The 23,820-nt window shown below is 35.5% G+C and overlaps 4 protein-coding genes across 6 annotated transcripts; 1 reads left to right on the top strand and 3 right to left on the bottom strand.

Annotated features, from left to right (window-relative positions):
* Window positions 1-1,359: 1,359 nt before the first annotated feature.
* On the bottom strand, window positions 1,360-6,583 carry LOC133873726 (uncharacterized). The gene is made up of 12 exons (XM_062311471.1): window positions 6,311-6,583; window positions 6,156-6,221; window positions 5,965-6,051; window positions 5,331-5,429; window positions 4,341-4,436; window positions 4,128-4,193; window positions 3,923-4,013; window positions 3,590-3,657; window positions 3,441-3,506; window positions 3,033-3,083; window positions 2,685-2,749; window positions 1,360-1,763 (listed from the first exon to the last, which is right to left on the bottom strand). Exons 1-12 carry the CDS (start codon window positions 6,506-6,508, stop codon window positions 1,706-1,708), a joined length of 1,011 nt encoding a protein of 336 aa, XP_062167455.1. The 5' UTR covers window positions 6,509-6,583; the 3' UTR covers window positions 1,360-1,705.
* Window positions 6,584-8,534: 1,951 nt separating this feature from the next.
* On the bottom strand, window positions 8,535-13,842 carry LOC133873550 (adenylyl-sulfate kinase 3). 3 transcript variants are annotated; one of them, XM_062311270.1, is made up of 7 exons: window positions 13,598-13,842; window positions 13,208-13,345; window positions 11,414-11,563; window positions 10,473-10,591; window positions 10,299-10,383; window positions 9,288-9,334; window positions 8,535-9,032 (listed from the first exon to the last, which is right to left on the bottom strand). In XM_062311270.1, the coding sequence occupies exons 2-7, from the start codon at window positions 13,329-13,331 to the stop codon at window positions 8,931-8,933; spliced, it is 627 nt and encodes a 208-aa protein (XP_062167254.1). In that variant the 5' UTR covers window positions 13,332-13,345; window positions 13,598-13,842; the 3' UTR covers window positions 8,535-8,930. The 3 variants fall into 3 exon arrangements, with proteins under 3 accessions (XP_062167254.1, XP_062167255.1, XP_062167253.1); XM_062311271.1 differs by having other exon boundaries at window positions 13,208-13,342; XM_062311269.1 differs by having other exon boundaries at window positions 13,208-13,363; window positions 13,598-13,840.
* Window positions 13,843-15,016: 1,174 nt separating this feature from the next.
* On the top strand, window positions 15,017-16,935 carry LOC133873763 (uncharacterized). The gene is made up of 3 exons (XM_062311518.1): window positions 15,017-15,350; window positions 15,660-15,728; window positions 16,305-16,935. The coding sequence occupies exons 1-3, from the start codon at window positions 15,078-15,080 to the stop codon at window positions 16,914-16,916; spliced, it is 954 nt and encodes a 317-aa protein (XP_062167502.1). The 5' UTR covers window positions 15,017-15,077; the 3' UTR covers window positions 16,917-16,935.
* A 292-nt stretch (window positions 16,936-17,227) lies between these two features.
* LOC133873765 (uncharacterized) lies at window positions 17,228-17,892 on the bottom strand. The gene is made up of 2 exons (XM_062311519.1): window positions 17,616-17,892; window positions 17,228-17,516 (listed from the first exon to the last, which is right to left on the bottom strand). Exons 1-2 carry the CDS (start codon window positions 17,775-17,777, stop codon window positions 17,412-17,414), a joined length of 267 nt encoding a protein of 88 aa, XP_062167503.1. The 5' UTR covers window positions 17,778-17,892; the 3' UTR covers window positions 17,228-17,411.
* Between the last annotated feature and the right edge of the window lie 5,928 nt (window positions 17,893-23,820).

Genomic DNA, 23,820 nt, shown 5'->3' with positions numbered 1-23,820 from the left:
TCAAATTATTGACGACATTCGAGGGGTGCTTAATTGTATTCATAGATGGCATATTGGCCATGTTAAGAGAGGTAAATTCTGTTGTTGATGGATTAGCCAAAACAGTTGTTAAATAAGTCATTAACCAAGTATAGAAGGAAGAATTTCCTAATTGTATCAGTGGCATTGTTTTGTTAAATCAACATGCTCTATTTTTATGAGTACAATGAGATCATCTAACTGTATCAGTGGCATTGTTTTGTTAAATCAACATGCTCTATTTTTATGAGTACAATGAGATCATCTAACGAATAATACATCATTTATTATTTTAAATGATAAAGTAACATATACACCATTAAGTCTATAAAATTTAATCTAGATTATAAAATGGATTGTAAACCCTCTTACCTAACCCTTGCAATACAAGGTATTTAATGACATGAGGAATAATCTCCCACGAACAAGGATGAAATGGAGATAAATCATTTCATGGCCAATATTTTATGTTATTTTATTTAACGGTGTATATAATGTCACATCATTTAAAATTTTTAAATAATGTGAACCTATTCATCTCGACCATGAATTGGCTCCCTATTCCATCTTGATTCTCGCACACCCAAATATCAAGCAACCTTGAAAAGTTCGTTTGGCAACACTTTTTGTCCAAATTTTTTTGGTTTTTTTTAAGCAAAATCATACAAATAACTCTAAACACAAAATACTCAAAACTACTTTCACATTCATGTCACATCAGAACAATTTTTTCAACTAAAAAGCAAAAGACACACTCTAACAAGTTTTGCCAAACTATTACTCTAATATATGAAACTGATATATTCAAATGACATATCATAATTATCATCTAGACAAAAGAAGCTTAAGACCATTTACATTCAGCTTAAAGAGGAAATAAAAAGGTCAAGCGAATTTCTTACCATAAAGAAAGAGAGATATCTTTTTCTTTTTTTTTTTTTAACTGAGCCAAAGGAAGAGCGAGATCTAAGCTGAAAAAACAGGGGTGGATCACATAGCATGAAAGACAGCAAAAAGATAAGAAAATGGATCAAGTACATCTCGGCTGATGAGTGATGACAAATGAGTCTTTGTAAAGTATTGAGAATGACATGACCAGATACCTTAATATTGAAGTCAAGGCTATCCGTATGGAGTCTATTCATACAACAATGAAGAAATCCAACCTCACCTTTAAGGCTTTAACACCCGACAGGCGACCAGCTACTTACATATTCCATCTACTTTCTTACGGCGATGGTTGGCCAACTTAAATTCTCTCTATCCACATATATATTTGATCCATCATGGGCATCAAATGCATGCTTATGAAAACAATCGGGTCTGAAACAAGTGTAGGGATATATGAACACTATCATATTTTCTCATATATTATTTCAAATGCGTTTGGGTTTCTTGACAGATAATTCTTTATAGCTACTTACATATATGACCAATATCATTCAGAATAATGGCATTTTCTTTGAATGTCTCATACCACTTATACATCAGCCAGTTGTGATTCTAATGGTTATTCATGAGAGAGAGGCAAAAGTATACCCAGTTCATTGTCCATTTTCCAACAGAGTTATCTTTGCTCACATGTTTTCCATGATTTCGAATTTGTCCATGTCCAGAGAAGGCAACTGTGATTTTCTGCACAATCCAACATAACCAGAATATGTCTCTATTATTTTCTGCTCTGAGATCAATCAGTTTGAGGCTTAGCAGCTTGAAGCATTTCCACCACAAGAGTCTTCACATCCCTAATAAGATACGAGAAGATATTAATTCGCAGAAAGAAAGTATTCAACTCAAACAATGCAGCCAAATATAATATTTAGCAACCTTTTTAACCAATTATCCCCTGGCTAGCTAGGATATATGACATTATCCATGGTTAAAACACAATTTCTCAATCTAAAGGGAAGCAAAATTTTTGAACTTCAACTTCGTCAATTTTCCAATATTAAAGTATTTAGAAAAAGGTTTTTTAGCCAAAGGGAAATTACAATCCCACAGCATGAGGCAGTGGCCTCTCTTACTCTTACGACTCGAGATTTAGCAATTGGTCCATTGCAAGGGATGGTGTACCTCCTACCACACCCCCATGCATGTTTCCAAGTGAATGGAGGACAACAGTCAGGAACCAGAATGTGAAAAATAAGAGTTTTCCCTACCTAGAGTTTACATTAAATTATTAAAAAATGTTACTAAAATATTCTCTTTCTTTTTTTTTTTTCTTTTTTTTTCTTTTTTTTTTTATGACCGGAAAGTTGAGAATCATTTCAAGGCAGGGCCACTTCGTAGACCCACTCATGTTAAGCAAATCCCAAATCCGTGCAAAGTGCTCCCTCCACCCAAGTCAGATAAGGTTTCGGCTTCGCCGGCGGGCATGGTCCCATGAAATTGTTTGCACGCAAAAAGATTCGAACCTTAGACTTGATAGGGATACTACCAAGAGGTCGAAGACCAAGGCCCTTACCATTTGAGCCAACCCCTTAGTTATAATATATACCATTAAAAATTACTATAATATATATATTCTATTAATTGGTAACAATGTGTATCTTGACGACTGGTTAGTATCAAATTAAGAAAGACCCTTCCAGCTAATTCCCATAATTAAGAGTGAAACAAAAGCAGAAGAGCACACATGAAGTTTTCTTTCAAATAAAATGTCTCACTTTCTATCTTCGGCACGTCTAGGGAAAGGTATTCGAAGCTTGAAAGTGTTCCCTTCATAACCAGCCTAAAAGAAAAATAAGAGAGAGAGAGAGAGATTCAACAGAAAGGAAGAGAGTTAAAATAAAATAAAATAAAAATTGATCTAAATATAGAAGTGTATAGAAAACCCTTTGAAAAAATGTGACTCCTTCACAATGCAAAAGTCAATTTGTATTTCAAGCCACCAACCAAAAAAAAAATAATTAAATACTTATGCAAAGCCCCGTTTATCTCAAGAGAAGACAAATGAGTTTTCAAAAAGTATAAAGAATATGTACCAAAAACAAAAGGTTAACCATTAGTGATACCTTAACATTGAAACCAAGGCTATCTAAATCCAGCATGTAAGCAGAGTCCACCTGCAGAAAGATAAAATTCCAGCTTTTATGAAACTAATCAAAATTCTCTCTCCAATATGGGTGTGGGGGCGTGTATGTATGTTTCAGTTTTTTTTATGATGGCATTATTAGCACATCCAGGCAATTGAAGCACATCACATGTCTCAGGTCACATCGGAAGATTCAACCAGTTTTGGCCCAATCGTATGGCACCCAATTCGTTGGATCTAGACATTTTTAATAGTAACAGGCAAGGACAGTCTGAGTATAATAGTTATGATAAGACATCCCACACTGACCTAAAATAAAAAAGAAAGGAGACTTCCCTGCTTCCCTGTTCAAATGGTAATAAGATGTTTGAGTGATATTCCAAATTACCGGAATTGATGTCCAGTGTTGCACGATGAGTTTTGTATCTTCAGAATGATCTCTATTCATGTGAGACTGAGAATAGAATTTCAATCAGGCTGAAGTTTTGACAAGATAAAGAAAGATGTAGCACAAAATACTAAGTTAAAAGTCAATACCGCAACAGGCTTAGAAAACTGAGCTATCAGATCAACTTTGGTGGATTTGTACTCTTCTCCACTGAACTCTGAAAATAGATATAGGAAAGATGCATAAAATGACAAGGGGGAAAGGTAATAGAAAGAGTACAATAGCATAATATATAAATTTATGGGAGGTGCGGAAAACATTGTGGAACATGTAACAAATTAGGAACAAAGGCATAAGTGACCTCTCTCAAGCGACCTGCAGAGTATCAAAATCCCTCGCTCCTCTCAAGGATAGAAGGAGTTGGAAAAAGAATTGGACTATGATTAGAAGCAGAAAATAAAAGACTGCTATGGTAAACACACCTCCTGATCCTAATAAAGCTGTGGCAACCCCCGAAACATACCGTACAACTTTTGGTACGATGCGCATAAATTGGAAGTCACCAAAGTCAACCTTCATATTACAAGCTTTGATTTAGTAGTCCACTTATACAAATATGTAACATACTGTTAAACAGAAGGGGGAAGAAAAAAGAAGCATGATAAAGAACAATAATGCACAAGTTACCCAGAAAGCATTTGGATGCTTCGCCAAGTATGCAGCACGAATGGCAGGTCTATCATTTTCAGAAACCTATACCATCAGTAAAAACAATAATGCAAAGTCCACACAATTAAAAATCCCCCAAGAGAAAAACATAAGGCCTAAAACAACAGAGCAGAATAGAGGCAGGATCAATTAATACACCGTGCAACACTTGAGAAAGGTTATATAACTTACAGAAATAGCATCACCATGCACAGTGATTACTAAATCAGTTCTATCCTCAGGATCTTTAGCCACAAGCAATGAGCATTTGGGATTAGCTGTTAAGTCCTGTACAAAACAGCAAGATGGGACCTTGAGAAGACAATAACTTCTAAATTAAAAAGATACTTATGCAACCAAACATTAGCTGATAAGTTAAGTCTAGTGAACAATGCATTTATCTTCAATATTGGAGAGCATTCAGTTCATTTAGTCTTCACTATGTATTATGAATCAACTAAGTCAAAATTTTGGCTGGGGATGGAAACAAAGATAGTCTCAATCTTTAAACCCTATATATGATGTATCATGTATCCCAAGAGAGACACTTGGAGATCAAACGTGAAGGAAGAACCAGGAAAATCATCGAGTGTATAATTTGTGAAAAGTGCATAGGCCCATTGACACTCTCAAAAGACGCATTGAGAAATGAGGGGAAACCATGGCTTCTAAAGGGCCTAGGAGAAAGAAATCTTAGCAATGTGGGACACTTTAACATGCCCTCTTACATGTGGCAAATAATGGGCAAATACGTAGATAATAACGGGAGGAAAAGGCTCATCATCGCAAGAAACTTGTGGCTCTGATACCATGTGAAAGTCTATGGGCTTTACTCATTCTCAAAAGATGTTTTGAGAGAGGAGGGACACCATGACGCTTATAAAGTGTCCAGGTGAAGGAAATCTTAGCGATATGGGACACTTTAACACGTCCCCTCACGTGTGGCAACTAATGGCTTAACACGTGGACAACAACGGGAGAAAAAGTCCTATCATCGCAAAAAACTTGTAGCTCTGATACCATGTGAAAAGTCCATGAACCTATGGACACTTTCAAAAGACACCTTGAGAGAAGAGGAGACATCATAACTTATAAAGGGTCTAGGTGAAGGAAATCTTAGCAATGTGTGATACTTTAACATAATTCTCCAATCTAAAAGTTATGCATTAGAACTGAACAAACTTTCATATGGACTGCGAGGCTGCTGACAGCTAATATTGGAGATCCATCTGCGTCACAGGCAAAATCAACCACCGATCCTGATGGGTAGCCCTCATGCTTCTGCACATGAAAGGGATTTCAGAATAAGCTAGGCCAGGTCAACAAAGATGACTGAACAATCAAATATCAGACTTAACTATGCCAAAAAATTGCAGAAGAAGAAGCCATATTCTGATGGCAAAGTTCCATGACTCATGAGGATTTCAAACACACATGAATCCAATTTTTATTGATAATAGAATAATTCAATTATTACAGAATAATACTGCTTATTGTTTTTCTCAATATGATTTTCCCAATTCAAATGTTTATAAATAGCCATATTCAATAACAAATATGGACATGGAATATTTAATTTTCTTTTCTATAACTCGTGGGTGAGCTTTTATGCAACCAAGGGGATACACTAAACAAGATCTCAGATTTCCTTTGATGATTCTCATGTTGAAGCAGAGGAATTATTCAAGATTCAATCAACAACTCTACTAGGAGCACATCAGCTGCAAATTCAGAAGTCAGAATCGATACTAACAACAAGCCTACAACACCGAAACAGCACTGAACTTATGGATATCTAAAAGAGCGTTTCGAAAACCTGAGAAAAGGTAGAGAGCATCCCGCGCACACTGTGATCAAGCAAAGTTCGAATCTCCTCAATCGGAGCAAGCCGAGCTGCCTTTTCCTGCAACAACAACCACCACCACCCAAACTCAATAGAATCCAAAAGCATTCGTCCATACACGATCTTTCCACAGCCTGTAGTGGTATCCACGTTGAAAAGAATACCTGATGTGCTTGAATCAGATGAAATACATCGGAAGCGTCTTTGCTGCCATCTCCAGGTGACACACTCTGATTCAGAACAAACACCAAAATCAATTTTTTTTTTTTGTAATTATTTAAAACTTCTTTTCTGATAGTAATCATCAATCACAAAGCACCTGAGGATTTGCGGTTGGTTGAGCAGAGGATGAAGCGGCCATGGAGAGAGGGCGAGTCGTAGGAGAGAAGAGCGTGAACGAGTTGGGAAGGGAGTGGCGAAACTGTAAATTGAGAGGAGAGTGAGGGGTTTTTATACGGCCATTTACGCGAGAAAATAGGAAGGCTGTCTTCGTCCATGGCGATGCCACAGTCGTCATCTCTTCCCCAACGCGCGCACACCTACCCCCTTCTTTTTTTCCTTGTGAAGTTAAATATGAATTTTGACGACAAATTGTAGTTTTTAAATTGGTACTCCTTTTATATATATATAAAAATAAAAACAAGACATTGTTTTTTTTTTTTTTTTTTCTTGCAAGATAAAGGTTAAAAACTCCTCTTTAATTTTATTTTTATATCACTGTTAATTAAATTTTATTAATAAATAAATTCATAAACTAATTGGCATTTAGATCGAGTCAGCAAAGTTGGATGCAACAAACTAATTCAAACACAGGAATTTAATTGCCTACCAAATTTTGCTACTTAATCATGTAAACTCTCACATTAATTTATAAGAGATTGAAATAAAAATTGTAGTCTAATTATTTTCCTTTCGATTTTCTCCAATTGCCATTTTTCTTTTTTATTTTGGTGTTGGCGTTCTAAGCTGTCCGTACATTTTTTTTTTTTTCTTAAACTCGCATTAAACCGAGAAAAAGAAAATAGGCAAATAGGGTTAAAGGCTAACAGCTACATTCAATTAAGGAGCAGATCTGGAACAAAGACAACTTGCTCGCCCATTTTGGAATTTGCACAAGTGAAGCACAATTCGTCAAATGAAATCAAATCAAAATTCCAAACTTTTACAAGAAATGGCTCAATCGGAGTGGAGGCTGTCGCGGTCGTCGTCGTCGTCATCAGAGGAAGGAGAGGGAGAGCAGAAAGAGAGGGCGAGGCGGTGCAAGTGTTGGAAAGGGAGGCAAAAGAGGAGGTGGAGGACGTGGTCGCTGCTCAATCTCTCTGGGTTGCACGCTATGTATTGCCACAAATCCGCTGACACATTGGCCACCCACGCCACCACAGAGCTGTTCAACACCATTCTCTCTCGCTTTGTCTCCCGCGGCTCGCTTCCTGCTTTCTTGTTTTGCTCGGAAATGGCAAAGGCGTGTTTGGTTGAGACAACAAGGCCTCGCTCACGGCTGTCAACCGAATGATTCTTTTCGTCTTTGTAGAAAATTTCATTCTATTTGACTGATTTTCAATTTTGCAAATTTGCGATTATTTGTCTAATTTGTCTGATTTCGTCTTATTTGCAGTTTGCAATTATTCGTATGAATTAATAAATAAATAAAATAGAGAAAGATTTAGATAAACGGTTGGATGCAGCTTTTGAAAATTAGTTAACTAATTTTATTTTTATTTTTTTTAAGTTTTTATTATTCATTTTGGATAAGAGCATCTTTAGTGAGCTCTTTATTTTTAAATTTTTCATCAAAATTAGATGAAAAACTCAAAAAATTCACTTTAACAAACTTTTTATAATTTCTCTATTTAACTCTTATTAGAATTACACTCCAAATTTGGTTCATAAATTTCGTGAGCTATTGAATATTTAATCATTTATCTCCTCTTTCAATTTAGTTTTTACTTTTTCTCTCCTAATTTGTTAGGAATGATTGCTTAAAACTAATAAAAAATTAATATCTAGTTAAAATAAAAAAATATTTAGAGAGTTTGATATAGAAAGTTTGTTAAAAGTAGTAGAGGAATGCTCTAAAAACGTAGATAAACCACTGTAAATGCTCTCACATACCACTTTCTATTTTGGATTTGGCTCAAGTGTTGTAAAACACTATAGCATATCTGCTGTAATTTTTTCAATGCTCCTGATTAAATTCCTCTCATTCTCGTGAAAAACTTGAATTCAATCTAAACTTGAAAAAATTACAATATTTTTTTTTTTTTAACAACTAAGCCAAATTCCTTTATTTTAACTATTCATTTTCATTATTCCATTTAAAATATTTATTATTTCTCAACTTTCACTATTTTCAAAAGAGGAGAGAGAATCAAATTAATTTTTTTTTTTTATCCACTTTCACTTTATCACATGGAATAATGCCTTTGTTGTCTTAAAATCCTTATAGATTCGTCCTTAAGGCCCCAATTGATGTTACGAAACAATAATTTCACTATCTTTTCCATATATATATACTTTTATTGCAAACACAGCAAAGAACCGGCTACAAGGAAAGTTATGGACTTTAAATTGGAGTGGAAAAGATACAATTACTTTTTACAACTGATACCTTTTTGGATGACCTGAAACGAAGATTCCCATTATTTCCCAAAAAATGAAGGCTGGTAATGAGCTAAGAGAAGATGTTACTAAGTTGACAGGCACAGCACAGCACAGCACAGCACCAATCTAGAAAAAACAGAAAAATATTTACCTCCATCGTTTCAAACATTCAGATAAGTAGTTGAAGCCTACTATTTTTCTACCAATAGCCTGAAGGGGTTAAAGCATTAATCTGTATCCCATCACTTGTGTTTGAAATGATATCATCCTCTACTTTGATAGTAGAATGATTATTGGAGGATCAATGTTCCGGTGGTCGTCAACTGTAGGAGGCTCCATCACTGATCTTGAAGAAATCCTTTGTCCTCCAAGTAAGACATTACTTGCACTGCCATGGCACCTGGCGTTGGGCAAAACCCTTCTTTCTGTTGAATTTCAATCTGTACAAAGGGGGTAAAATTATTCTGTTTGATGCACATGATAACAAAAAGCACAGCATAATAGGAGACTCCCCTGTCATTTCTTTATTTTTATAAGTAATTGGCCTCAAGGGAGAGGAAAAATGAGAGATTCGAAGTAATGATCGAATAAGGTTGAGCGGAAGTCCTCATTTTAATGATGTTTCCTAATCAATCAAGTTTAATATCCATGCAAACACGACTACAATTAGTTTTCATCCTTCAATAAAGACATACCTCACAGTTCAATGGAGGTTCATAAGGATCATCTATCCCAGTGAAACCTGCAACACAAATGGTTATTTGCAAAAGGATCAAAAGGTGATCAAAAAGAAAGATCAGGTCACGATTATCGTCACTAATATTGTTATTTACCTTTCATATTCAGACTACAAAGTGTGAAATTAATGTTTTATTATTTTTGTAAATCACATACTAATATTTACAATAAAGTGGGATTACTGAAAAATCATAATGGAAAAAGAAAAGGAAAAAAAAAAAAAAAGAAGCCATTTCATGAAACAAACCAACAAGATAAGCTGCCGTATGGTCATAGGATCACTAGACTAGAAGAAAGTGTTAATGAGAAAGATTTAGGAGCTCCTGCACGCCTCAATAATGTAAACTTATATACGTGGATGGCTAAGTAAAGAAGGTTTTGATGTGCAGAACAGTATCAATTGAACATGCAATATGTAATTCATGTACCATTGTACCAGAATCATGTGCTAGCAAGCCATACCACATAATGAATGTTGAAGATAACTATAACCAAAATGCAGATTTTTTTTTTTTTTTTTTTTTTAAAGTAATCAAAATGTCATTAAAAAGCGAAAAGCGCAATCAAGTAAGGAAGTAAACAAGAGAAATAGCTAGTTAGAAGGAGAAAAAAGAACAAAAAAATCATGAAAACTAAGCATATTAGTTTTCATGAAAATAACTCCAAAAAAAAAAAAAAAAAAAAGGCAGCAGACAATATCCAGACTCTAAGCTTCCTCCCATGTATTCTTGAGTTCCTTTCAAACTCATAATGCAGAGAACAAGAAGCTTGAAATGAAGGCAAATAGTGCTGCCTTTCAAAATAACTTACTCTTAATATACATTAATCATCATTGAATTTAATTTTTCTCCCCTTTTATTACTGGGATGAATTTGTAGCTGTAGTCACATAACAGAATCAGTTTTTTCTTCTCTTCTTTTTTTTTTTTTTTTTTTTTTCCTGGGCGGTTTGGGGGAGGGGGGGCGCACCTTTGATCTTTCCAGCTCGTGCAAGCTTGTAAAGGCCTTTTGTATCTCTTGCTTCACACAATGCTAGAGGCAAGTTCATGTAAACCTGTACACATACTGGTAAACTTGATTTCCATCTTACAAATAACAGAAACCAAGTCAGAATAATAATAACTGTAACAAGAGGAGCCTTGCCTCAATAAAATTTGCATCTGGCAACATTGCACGGCAAGCATCCCGATCTTTTCTATACGGAGATATCAGACTGGCAATACAGATCAAACCAGCATCCGCAAAGAGTTTTGCCACTTCCCCTAGATTTCATAAACAATCAATATTACAGTGTAATAAGCACCTCTCATTCTCTATTGTAGTTGAGCAACTGCTGGCCCTCTAATTGTAATAACCAAGAACACATTCATTTTTTCTTATTATGATATAATGTTTAGTAGATATAAGTACTTTTTACAAATTCATAATTGCATCAACACCAGAGCAAAAACTTTTGTTATGTCTTTTCATCATCTACTGAAACTACCGTAACAGTTACAAGTTAATGTATGTTGATATCAACTCACATATATGTGTACATTCTAGCCGCAAGGGTGCTGCACTTGATTAGGGCTGGCAAAAATTTTACGTCCCAGCTTTTCCAAGCCACACAGCACGTAGCAACTAATGCTGTTACATATGGTAGATTCTTGGAAGGAGGGGAATAAAGTCAAAATCAGGCCAGAAGCAAAATCTATGCTATAACTAATGGTAATCAAATTTAGCTGGCTCTAATCTATAAAGAAACTCTTCCAAAATGATCCAATACTCATTATAAATGACAGAATCACCAGGAACATAAAAAACACAAACTCCGGAGGAATGTGTGATGTGATAGCCATTAAAAGCCAAATCCATCTTCCATCCTTTTGAGTAAGTCATACATGCCTTCAACAATATACATAAACAAACAAATGAAATGGTGATATTAAGCACATACCAGTGCAGACTATACTGAATGTCAGTTCACATGTCTATTATGTGCCTTAAAAAGTAAAGAATCTGTTTATAAAAATCTGAATTTCAAGCTCACTGCTTAGCCACCTCCAATTAGAAAAAGTCTGTTGTTTACAGAAAATACTCACCAACTCTGCGTATATTTTCAGTCCGATCTTCTGGTTTGAAACCAAGGTCCTTGTTTAGTCCATGCCGAAGGTTATCTCCATCAAGGACATAGGACATCTTTCCCCTAGAGTGCAGTTCTCTACTTAAGGAGCATGCCAGTGTGCTTTTCCCTGAACAATTTGTACAAAAAGGTTCAGCAAGACAGGGCAACTACATCCAGCATAGCATACTAGAATACACCTCAAATTTTTAATTAAGATAGGAAATTCATCAAGGAAACAACATAAGAACACCTTGTCCACTTCTCACACTATTGGCAATCTAATGCTACAAATAAGGCTTGTAAGAAGACAACATTTCTGGTGGTTTTATGGATTCTACCCTTGGAGGCCCTTGGAGGTTAATTCACCAAAAAATATTATTTTCTTTTCTTTGATAAGTAACTCAATCTCATTAGAAAGCGCAGAGGGCACAACCCATGTACATAGGACATATACAGGAAAGATCCCTATAAGAGAGAAAATGAAGAACAAAAGTTCAAAATTCACTATTATACACCGGTATCCATGCATGAAGGGATTTGAACATCTCATATCTTAGTACTTCCTATCTTCAGAAAGACAAGAATAAGTCATTTGTAAAAATGTTGGCATTCGGTTCTCGTTATTGAACCGCCACATTGAACCTCTACACAATAAGAGGACAGAAGGGTTGCAAGAATTAGGTTCAACCAAAATACACTAGCTTCCTTGTAAATTTTTACTACTCATTTTTTTCTTTTAGTTACTTAGAGGTCCAAATTTTGTTTCTTCCAAAACTAGCTCAAAATGCAACTGCAGAAGCAGAAGACTCAGCTAATTTTTTACATTCACGTTATCCATAGTCTAAAAAAGCCACAAAACCATACATGGTACCCGAACTAAACTGCATAGGTAAACAAGGGATTCCATGCCCTTCTATAGTCTCTGTTCATAGATTTAGGCATTAAAAGCAATAGTTATCATCTGTAGACCAGCTGAGCTGGTCATATTGGTTAATTGGTAACCCAGTTTATAGTCCAGTCTATTCATGCTGTGGGCTAAAATAACAATAGAAGCAGTTAAAACGCAACCAAACTGCGGGATTTTAGCAGAACCAAGTCCTGTATTGCACATTCCAACTTGATCAGATTCAATGAGTGATTATTACGAAACTAAAACAATGATTCTAGAATTGCTCAACTCAACTCAACTTAACTAAGCCTTAATCTCAATGAAATAAGGTCAGCTATGAATCATTTGTTATCATTCCATCCTTCTCTATTCAATATATCCTTCTTCACGACTTCTTCCATGTTATTTTAGAACTCCTTTTACCTCTTTTCACTACATTAACTTGAATTATATGACTCTCTCACTGGTGTATTATTGGGGCTCCATTGCACAAGGTCAAATCATCTTGAGTGACTCTACCCCATCTTCTTCCCAATAAGAGCCACACACACACGCCCATGGGAAGAAAGAAAAAACCCAGGGCACCTTTTTGTCCATAGATCACCCAAATCACGAACTAGCTCACTGCATCCAAAAACCAATGCAAAATGATACAGGCTCAATGACAACAATAGATCTAAGCCTAACATCAAATTGGAAAATTAATTTATACACAAGCCAACAACTAACTATAGTCTCAAACTTGGAGTCCAACTAGCAAAAATAGCATAAACATTAACATAAAGTACAGACATAATAAGTTCAGTTTCTCATGGGCACAGTACTCATCTAGAGTTCCTATTAATACAGAAAGTAATATGCTAGTCAGTTTAAAAACTACACCTGATCCGCTGAGACCTGTAATCCATACAACACACCCCTTTTGATTAAGCAGCTTTTGCCTTTCAACCTTCCCAACTGGACATTCTTGCCAAAATATATTTGTTGAATTGCTCAGAGTAGACATCGTAAACGTTTCTTCTGTCAGGAATGCAAATCCTTTTATATTTGAATGAAAAGATTATGTCAGAAATGATCCTAGCCTCTAAAAATTCAAGAATATTTGATCACAATCATAATGTTACACATCAAGAACTCGTGTAATTGATGAACATAAAGCATACATTTCCACAAAAAGAAACTGAAAAATAACAAATACGCATAGCATCACCCACGAAACAAAAACAACCAACCATAAATAGATGAGGGGGGAGAGAGAGAGTGATTCAATACCTTAAATAAACCTGTCTGCTTCTCTGTCCGATAGAGAGAGAGAGAGAGAAGAGAAACGAACGAGTTTATGTGAGCTGAAACCAAAACAAGGGAATTGAAGAAGGAATGGGCAGCAATGCATCAGTGTTTGTTGAGGTCTGCCCTCTTCTCGAGGCTTCTGTTTCTTCGGTGCATCTTTGAATGAATGAATCTAGACACTTGCCCCTGTCTACTATTTTCCTTTTTCCTTTTCCTTTTCCTTTTCCTTTTGTGTTGTTAATACTTCCGCAACTGTGCTCCTCATTGGGAACACGTCGGATGACGTGGCATCTACAAACAACGTTGGATGTAATTGGACGTCGCATAAACTCTTCTTCGAACAAACGTTTGGAGATATTTAATAGCATTGTCATAGGCCATTCATGTGTGCTTTACTCCTTTTGGTAACTCCCATTCACTCACGCACGCTTAATACACAAGAAATCAAACAATAAATTATTTTATTTAAAATTTTCTGCCTTTGGATTTTTCAACTCATAGTTGACTTTGTTTTTATTACAAATTATTTAATCATATGGAATGGAGGTGTCTGTCCATCCCATATTCCCATGCATGTGATGAGGTGGAATTTCACGCTCCAAAATTTAGAAAAATAAGAGGGCCCCAATTCAGGCATGTAAATATAAAATATTATATAAATATTTTCAGAACAATAAACTTTTATATATGTTTATCATATATTTATACCACAAAAGAGACTCTCTCTTTAAGTCCTCTCCTCCTTTGAAAAAATGGCATCCCCCTTTCAAATCATTTTAGGATAAATTTTGATATGGTTATTAGGGACACCTTCTTAGTCCTAACAATTGTTTGCTGGAACTTTGAAAGCCGCATTATCATTTATCAAAGTGATTTTTCTCGTTAGTCTCATCTGTGATCTAACGTAACTTTTGAAGAGGCTTTAACTGCTTTACTGATCATGTTGTTAGCGGTATCTCCTTGTACTCGCTCATTCCATTATAGAATGTGACTCAGATAATAGCCCTAGCCCTTTAACATAATGGCTTCGTTCAAGACCGAAGGATTTCATCCATAATTTTTTAAATCTTTGCCTTCATTTCATCTTCATCTTCTTAAGAAACTCGAAAGAATAACAGAAGTGTAAACTTCTACTCCCCTTCCCTCTTTTCTCTGGTCTCCATCCGGACCATCCCCATATGCGGGAAGGGTCCTCCTTCCTCCTGTTAATTTTCTTCCTTCACCTTTGATGTTATTAAAAAAAGAAATTCTCCTTTCTTCTTTACTGTACTTAAAATTAAAAAATAAAATGAAAATTGGTGCAGGCCGGGTGCATCAAACTAGAAAAAGAAAGGTCCAACTTTGAACCCCAGCCCAATCAGCCCAATGGGAAGCAGCTTCCTTTCTTCCTATGACACCACCAGTGACACAAAAGCAGTCCTCACCCCCCAAAACCAACCTCAGTACGGAGGTGGGGAATGCGATGATGCAGGCGCACCTCCTGCTGGTGGGACCCGTCCCAATCAACGGCTCCACCGGCACTGGGACTGGGTCTGGCTATGGCTATGGCTTCGGCTACTCCTCCGCCGTCGATTCAACTAATCCCACAACCCGACCCCGACGTCGCCGCACGCTGGTAGTCTCATCGTCGGCGGCCGAAATCAACGGCTCAGAAGACCACTACGCCGTGCTGGGGCTCTCACGGAACGCCACCTCCGCTCACGTCAAACGGGCTTATCGCTTTCTCGCCCGTAAGGTACACGCTCTATCTCGCTCTCAATCACACAATCATCAAATTGCAGTTGAAGGACGAAGTCATCTTTGTAATTAGAACTTCATTCGAAGATTGAGAGGCATGAATGGAAGAACAGATATGAATCTCTTTAGGTCAGTTATTAGATGTGCAGAATTTTGAATTGAAATACTCCTTCCTGCTGAATCTTCTGTGGTTGGGAAGTTTCACCCAGATAAATTTATGAGCTTTTCTGTGAACTCTCTAATAGAGAGCTAAGAGAGGCACAAAACATTGAGATTTAATTTCTTTATTTTTATGTTTTGATTACAGTACCATCCTGATGTGAGCAAGGATTCGCAAGCTGGTGAAGCGTTCAAGAGCATCAATCGTGCATACGAAGTGAGCAATCCTTAGTCATCTTTATTTTTTTGATTTCCAATTAAGTGCTTTACATATATATGAATCAAAGTTGAGAAACTTCTTCTGATTTGCTCTCATTGCCTTCTTTATCTCTACTACATGCAAATACTTTCGAAGGGTAGGAGAAATTTTTGACTTGCTTCCAAGTTGTAAAGTATTCATGGGGTGTCTGAAAACTTGGTTTGTTAATCTAGTGTGGAAGATATGAACAATTTCTTTTTATTTTTTGACCAGAAGAAAAGAGTTGATGTACTTAGAAAAATTTGAATATTGAAATTAACCAAAAACCATTGACTGAGATTATTCTTTCTTTTATTGGATATGTCTTAACAATTGCTTTCACATTCAAATTGTGCAAAAATAATAACTCTTTTTCCTAAAACTTCTTTTGTTATATTCTAACACCTTTGATGGCTTAAACCACCACTTATTCCAATAGCTTAAGATGATAGAAAGGGATAAATTCAATCATTTAAATTATATTCTAACACCTTTGATGGCTTATATTTCTAAAATTTAATTACAATATTTCTGCATCCTCTATCCTATTAAAAGGTGCTATCTAATGAAGCAACAAGGACTCAGTATGACCAAGAACTAAAATTTCAAGAAGATACTGGCAGGCCATATAGAGAGAAATGGAATCACAGCCCAGAATATGAAGACAGGGCAAGGATTTATAGGTGGGCTGAACTGAGGCGGAAAATGCAATATGAGAGATATTGGGAACGGTATAACGTCAATGAGGAGTATTCCTCCAGTGATGAAGCAGATGAGGTGGTTGAAGAAGGAAATACAGATGAGAGAGGCCCCTTCACCGAAGTGCTTAGATCTGCCTTTCTATCTTTATTTTTATTGCAGACTTTTGGATCCAGATTGTCTCTCACCTTTAGTAGCCTCATGGCATTGTTTGACAGGAAGTTGGATGTGGGGTATAAGATTGGTTATGTAATTGCCTGGATTTTGGGTGGGAGGGGTGGCGTTTTGCTGACTTTGTGCCTCTCATTTGCAAGTTGGGTTTGTGGAAAAACCAGCAGCAGTGTGGTTGCTCTGGTGGTGGTAGCGATGTGGGTAGGCTCCAATCTTGCAAGGTATGCACCACTTCCACAGGGTGCTCTTCTTACTCTTCTTTACATGTCTATGAAACTACAGGTTGATTTAAACTAAATCTGCGATTGCTATTTCATCTTCTTGTAATAGTTTGTAGCTTCCTTCCTTTCTTTTTTTTTCTTTTTTTTTTTTTGTTCTTTAGAAAGTGTTGTACATATGCTGATGTTGTTGTACATGATTTAATAGAACTCCAGTATCAACTGGTTTAATAAATAGTGCAGAAATGCAGATCAGACGCTGAAATTCTTCTTGGACCAAGTTTTGGATTCTTCATTTCTTTGGTTTTGGAACAATGTGTGCCTGTTCCAACTGTATTAATCATTAATAGTTTCCAATCTTTTTACCCTCAAAAGCAAAAGATATGTGCATTTGAAAAAATAAAATAAAATAAATAAGTTTTGACACTTCACTAATTGCAGAAATGTGTGAGGTTTAAACATATACATTCCTTGTAACCCAAATTCCTTCCTCACAAAAGAAAATTGCATATTTCTCTAGTACAGTGGTGATTGATTACAGAAGAAAACTCATAATTACTTGCCCGATCAAATTCTAGCAGCTCTTTACTTTCTCGTTGTTCCTCATGTCCCTCAAATTCCTCCATAAGTACCTCCCGCTGGCCATGTCAACGAATACCCAGAACCCGTCTTGAATCGTCTGCAATTGAAGAACATCTAAGTCAGGACAAATAAACAGAGGAAGAAAGAAAGAAAGCAGTTGAAAGTTAAAAAAGAAAAAGAAAAGGAAATTCCGTACATTTTTCACATCAAATTCTTGTTTATCTTTCATTGATGTCTTTTCAACCGTTGAGTCCTCCAAAATCTTGTCCGTCTCAGGCGAAGATCGAGCCGTCTGCCATGCAAAATATCCTGCTAAAATCGCCGAGAAAAACACCAAGAGGAACCTCATGGGACACATTTTCTTTGATAAGCCTGGAAGGAAGAAAACCTTGATGGGTTTTCGGCAATCAGAGAGAGAGAGAGAGAGAGGAAGGGGTTGATTGAAAACAAAGACAACAAAAATAGGGAAAAGCCATAGCTGGATAAAGGATATATATATATATATATGTATACATATAGAAAACGCGTTGTTGGTCATAGTTGATTAGAAGCTTCTAAAAGCTTTGTTGACTTGGTATTCCTATCGGCCAATGGTTTACAATGTCAATGGTAGGCGGCTAGCTACGTGCACCAATTCTTTGCGGTTTATGTAGGGTATAAGAGCACTAGCAGCAGATTCCCAACCATTTTCCTTATGTTTAGGGAACAAAACTACTTTTTACTTCCCTATAAAAAAATATCCCACAATAGATTCCCTTACCTTTCCCTATATCAATTAAATATTATTTTTTTACTCTTATTTTATTCTTTTTCTCTCTTTCCTACTTTTTCTCTCTTCCCTATATCAATTAATTATACTTCTTTTATATTAAAATAATACATAGGGAATGAATAGTAGACATGTATACATTGGGAATCACTATTCATTCCCAACCCCCTCATCTAAATATAGGGCATCTGCTGTGGGAGGTTTTTTGATGTTTTTTATGAAATTTTCCCTAAATATAGGGAAGAGAACCAATATAGGGTAACTGCTACTAGTGCTCTAAGGGAAAGTGGAATTGAAACCCATCTTAATTATTAATAAATAAATAAAAATTAAAAAAGAAAAAGACTTGGTACTAGGTAGTAATCGTCTAGATCTAATGGTCCCAAGCTAACCCGAGCTAGTGATGATGGCTAATTATAAAGGGAAATGATACATGCACTCATGGTGCACAACAGTCAATAAGCACATTACCACAAGGCACAATGAGGTGGGATCCACGGTGCCTTGTGGTAGTGCACTTGTTGTGTACTATGAGTATTTTTAGCATTTCTCAATTATAAAATGTTCATAACAGTCTCTCACACAAGGGCAGAGACAGATTCTGCCACTTGAGGGGGCCAAATTATAAAAAAAAAAAAAAACAAAACAAAAAAAAAATTAGGAGTAAATTATTTTTTTAGAAAACCTTGGGGGTTGGGGGTTGGGGGTTGGGATGTAAACGAAGTAAAGCTACCCGTGAATTCCCCCGGACTCAGTTTGATAAAGTTCTACTCGTGCGCAACTCGATTATTAAATAAGCTATTCGTGGACACGAAAATATGCTCGATTATTAAACGATACAAACCCATATAAAACTCGACTCGCTCATTTATATGATACTAAATCTTAGAATTTAGGTGATATACTGATAGGACATAGTGTATCTTCATTATATAATGTAAATTATGTAATAAACATATGAATTATCATTTATATTAACAAGAGACAACAAGATTTATTTTGAATGACAAGTAATTAAGCATGATCTAATCATGTAAATTATATAACATGATCTAACTCATATGAATATGATATATATATATATATATATATTATAGTCATATAATGTTACATAATTCCTAAATTCTAACTTATAAGTATACAATTTATAATAATGCAAATTAGAAAGATTAGGAACTAATGGTAACTGGATCACTTTATCACAAAAGATCGGTATTTCTTTTTTTGAGCTAAGTTGGGCTTAATTTTTAATTTTTAAAACTCGTTGTATGAGCTTGTGATAAATGAGCTCGAGAGTGGCTCGAGTTCGTGATAAATTTACATAAGTCAAGTTTGGACATGCACTGCCACCTAAACTCGACCTGTTTACAGCTCTAGTTAGGGGGCGTTAAGCCCCAAGCTCTTTAGTGGCTCTATCTCTACTCTCACAGCTCCTAGCCACCCGGTTGGAATTGTCAAAATTCCCAATTGAAAGGAATCCCCATACTAAATTGAGACGAAAGTAATAATTATTGTCAATAAGTATACGAAAGGGACACAAATCGTGTGTGCAAGATAATATCAAACATCTATTCTTGACATTTTCATTTCAACTCGGATGTATTCATTATATTCTCAATAAGTACACACGAAATGTTCATATTTAATGTTGACTTCACGGTTCTAATTAGACTTTTTGTAAGTTTTTATTAAATAAATAAATAATTAAGAATTAGTTGAGACTAACATATCAACTTTGTAGAATAGTTGTGAGATAAAAATATGGTATATAGTCTTAGTCATTTTTCATGAGTAATTTTAAAAATTACATTTTTATCCCACCATTATTTTATACCCTGTCGATGTGGTAGTGCTAATCGACCCTTTTGGTTAGCCATTGTTAAAAGAGAAATGCTAGAAACTCTACTTTTATCTCACTTTGTTAATATAACACTACCAATCAACTCTGGACTAAATGCATGGTTAAAAAAAATATAAAAAATCAAATGGTTAATTGGTAATACTACATCAGTACAATGAGATAAAAAAAAGTGGGATAAAAGTATGGTATATAGTATTACTTAGTTAAAAAAAAAAAAATAAGAAATTTATGGACCGATTAACGATACCATATTAGTAAAATGAAATAATTATAAGATAAATGTGAGATTAATAGCATTATTCTATTTTTATTAGGGAATTTTATGGGAGTATGCGGATCCTGTCACTTGCAGGTGCCATGATCATCGTTGACTTTATTTATGGTTGGCAATGACTGTTGACTTGAGATAGCAGAAGAGATGACAGACTAAATGGGCTTGGCCCCATTATTATGAGGCCTAGACTTTCAATATTTGGGCTTTTCAGAATCCACTCTCTCTTCCCCTTTGGAGTGGTCAGTAACTTCTTAACAATATAGGCTTAAAAAGATGCCCAGAGTCAAAATCATTAACTAAGATGATCGCGTTTGATTTTACATTTTTTTTTTTTTTTTTCCTTTTGTTAAAAAAAAAAAAAGCCTTTACGCGTCCATGCTTTTTGGGTATTATTATTTTTGTTAAATCATTATTTATTTTAAAAGTTTAAGCTGATAAAAAAGACAAATTAATTATTTAAACTAATATTTTAACACTCATGTGGGAATTCTAAAAGTTTAAATTAATAAAAAAAAAAATTGTGAAATTAATATTTTAAAAATATTGGTATTTTTATAGTGAAAATGTTGTCCTTGGCCCTTGGTGATTATTGCCGTATCAAATAAAAAAGATTCCCGCTTGTCATGCGCACATCTTGAATGTGAATCGTTCTTCGTGTTCGTGGATTGGGCGGCTTATTGGTCTTTATATACACAACCCATGCCCTCTGTTTTTTTCTAATCAATTCAAACAGAAAGGGAAGATGAAAGAGATTATAACAAATAAAATACAAACAAAGGGGTGCGTGCAACTATTGAAAATGGAAGGCCTGCTCCATTATTAGATCGGCTGCCACAAGAGGCAGTGTGAAGTGGCAATCTTGAAACCGAACAACCTACTGCAACAATCCAAAAGCAGCATCACTCCAGGAAAATGAGCACCAAAAATGGTTGGATTGGAGCCGCCGAAAAGAAGCTTCACCTCGGTATCCAATGAGGAACGTACCTAACATGATGGGCTTGCTTTCGCGGCAAGGATGAGACCTATCAAAAAAATTGGGCCACTTGGGGACTACATAGGCTTAGACCAAAATTTTTGTCAATGATCCGCTTTCAAATATGTCTAAGGCCACGGGAATAAATTTTTGACAATGACGATACAACAAGTTCTCGTGGGAAAAGAATATTGTTTGCTTGCAAAGAATATATCTCTTGTTTTGTAATGATTTCAAGTATATATGTGAAGCATGATAATTGATAATTAAGCTACGTACCAACGTTTAAGTACTAATATGTCGTATCAAGATCGGGTTGTGTTTAGATATGTCGGATCTCTTTAACCTAACTCGATAATGCCATGTTTGGTTCCTATCGAGTTTGCGAATCGTGTCAAAAAATTTTAACCCAAAAAACTATATATATGACAGAATTTGTTTGTAACGAAATTGTAAAAAAAACTGTACGTAATACCCTAAGCGTTTGTGACTTAATTTCGTCACCATATTTTAAGAAAAAGTAAGTGTTACCCCCAAATAATGTGAAGCTCATTTAAAGGGCAGGATAACAAAGTTAATTAATTCATTACATAAAGATAAAGTAATTGTATGGAAAACGTTGTTTACTTTGACTTGCTTTAGCCTTTAGGTATGCAGAAGACAAAAATTGCAAGTGCATATACATATATATGATAAAATAAATCCCAAGTGGTAGGGAATCTATCCTGATTCCTGTGCCCATAATGCAGAGGAGGCGGTATGTTATAGATTGTGAGATGGAATTCCATCAACGATTCTCTGTCTCTAGTGGCCTCCTCTTTTGTCACTATACTTTTGCCCCCACTATACCCTATGCAATTTTGGGTTAAAGCTCTGTAATATTCTAATTATGATTAATTAATTCATGTAAAGTGAATGGATTTTTTTTTAAAAAAAAAATTATGGGTAATAAGTATTATATTGGTTTTTTATTAAATAGAATTAAACTTTATAAATGATTTAAAAAAAAATTAATTGTAATTTAACTAGCCCTTTTGAATTAATAATAAAAATATAGCTAACATTTTTTCTGGATTGTTACACACTTTCCTTATAACAAGGATTTAAAGTTTTCCGCCCAATTGGATCTTGCAGTTTTGGATTTAGTAATTGTGAAGGGAAAGACAAATTTGAAAAGAAAAAAAGAAAGGATGTAGCTTTTTGGGTACCTACAAGTCACTTTATTCGGCCAACTTGTTTAAGTGGGTTCTGACCCACGAAGAATGGAATGGGGAATAGATTTCATGTATGTGCCCCCCCCCCCCCAAGTGATGGGAACTAAAACATCATATCAATTTCTTTGATTTCTTGGAATATTTTTCTACTGCCCATGACCATGTATACTCACCTATCCAGAGATAAGCCAAATAATGCAAAATGATAACTTTTTTGAAAAAAAAATAAAAATAAAAATGGCCAAATTAAAAGCCGTTTGGTTTTGACACGATTTTGTTTAAAAACACATTTTTTGCCTGCAAAATCGCAAGGTCAAACGAACTGTAAAATTTATGTGCTTAATTAATACTGTTTGAAGGCCTTGGTTTGTGTAATATATATCCTAGTGCACACAAAACACAAAATGGGGTGCTACGTACTAGTCGATCTCCGATTGTTGACGTGGCAGTCCCAATAGCTTACATATATACATAGAACACGGGACGCAAGCCATAATTGGTCTTGTTTTAATATAGGAAATATAGCCTCTAATAAGCACCTACAAATCAGATGCAAGCATCGTTAGGCTCAATGATGGTTTAGATCGAAGTTAACATCTTATAGTATCTCTCTCCCTTTTAGTGCATTATATCCGATCGGTACAACAAATCTTTAAAAATTGGATTTGAGTATCGATCACATGCATATATGATTGCAAACTTTATAAAATTTGTACATAAAGTGAGCTTTGAGGTAGCAAGCAAGAAGGTTCTCTAAATGGAGGGGAGAGTTGGGCATTGGTGGAAACATACATTGGCTTCTTATCATTTTATCTCTTAATTAATTAATTAACCACTTTGAATGGAACAAGACCTACAGGAGTACGTTGGTGGTGGAATCCAGCCTTTTCACTCTCCATTCCTATTGGCTTCAGTGTCTTTAATTTCTTCCAAAATAAAGAACACCAAGTCGGTCTCCATGCTTTTACAGGGAAAGTATTATTCTAAGGACCACGTTAACCATGTTAAATCTTCTTCGATTAAGCTACCATCATCATGATCAGTTCATCACCAATATAAATACGTAAGTGTCATGATCGATCAATACGCTCAAGCCTCTGTAGCTTTCCAAGTGAAAAGGGATGCACTATATATATATATATATATGATTCAACAAGCATTTTAATTAAGCAGACAATAAATTAAAAAAAAAACATGGATCGATGGGCATGGCATATATGCGAAAGTGATCGAGAGTTATTTGTCATGGGTCATGACTATGCAGCCATGTTCTTTCCCACATGCATCCTCCACCCTGTCCTCCTTGCCCC

Source organism: Alnus glutinosa, chromosome 7, assembly GCF_958979055.1.
Source record: "Alnus glutinosa chromosome 7, dhAlnGlut1.1, whole genome shotgun sequence".
NCBI classification, from domain to species: Eukaryota; Viridiplantae; Streptophyta; class Magnoliopsida; order Fagales; family Betulaceae; genus Alnus; species Alnus glutinosa.
Note: the sequence above shows the minus strand (reverse complement) of the source record. Positions and strands in the feature narration are given on the sequence as shown.

What these genes read in the sequence shown, in the direction of transcription:
- LOC133873726 (XM_062311471.1), bottom strand. Translation starts at nt 6,508, where the DNA reads ATGACGACTGTGGCATCGCCATGGACGAAGACAGCCTTCCTATTTTCT. An exon ending in ATCTGATTCAAGCACATCAG is followed by an intron (nt 6,052 to 6,155) that starts GTATTCTTTTCA and finishes TTGTTGTTGCAG; the next exon opens with GAAAAGGCAGCTCGGCTTGC. An exon ending in AACACTGGACATCAATTCCG is followed by an intron (nt 3,084 to 3,440) that starts GTAATTTGGAAT and finishes ATCTTTCTGCAG; the next exon opens with GTGGACTCTGCTTACATGCT.
- LOC133873550 (XM_062311270.1), bottom strand. Translation starts at nt 13,331, where the DNA reads ATGTCTACTCTGAGCAATTCAACAAATATATTTTGGCAAGAATGTCCA. An exon ending in CAGATGCAAATTTTATTGAG is followed by an intron (nt 10,384 to 10,472) that starts GCAAGGCTCCTC and finishes GTATGTGTACAG; the next exon opens with GTTTACATGAACTTGCCTCT. An exon ending in AACCTCCATTGAACTGTGAG is followed by an intron (nt 9,033 to 9,287) that starts GTATGTCTTTAT and finishes CCCTTTGTACAG; the next exon opens with ATTGAAATTCAACAGAAAGA.
- LOC133873763 (XM_062311518.1), top strand. Translation starts at nt 15,078, where the DNA reads ATGATGCAGGCGCACCTCCTGCTGGTGGGACCCGTCCCAATCAACGGC. An exon ending in ATCGCTTTCTCGCCCGTAAG is followed by an intron (nt 15,351 to 15,659) that starts GTACACGCTCTA and finishes TTTTGATTACAG; the next exon opens with TACCATCCTGATGTGAGCAA. An exon ending in GCATCAATCGTGCATACGAA is followed by an intron (nt 15,729 to 16,304) that starts GTGAGCAATCCT and finishes TCCTATTAAAAG; the next exon opens with GTGCTATCTAATGAAGCAAC.
- LOC133873765 (XM_062311519.1), bottom strand. Translation starts at nt 17,777, where the DNA reads ATGTGTCCCATGAGGTTCCTCTTGGTGTTTTTCTCGGCGATTTTAGCA. An exon ending in AAGAATTTGATGTGAAAAAT is followed by an intron (nt 17,517 to 17,615) that starts GTACGGAATTTC and finishes CTTCAATTGCAG; the next exon opens with ACGATTCAAGACGGGTTCTG.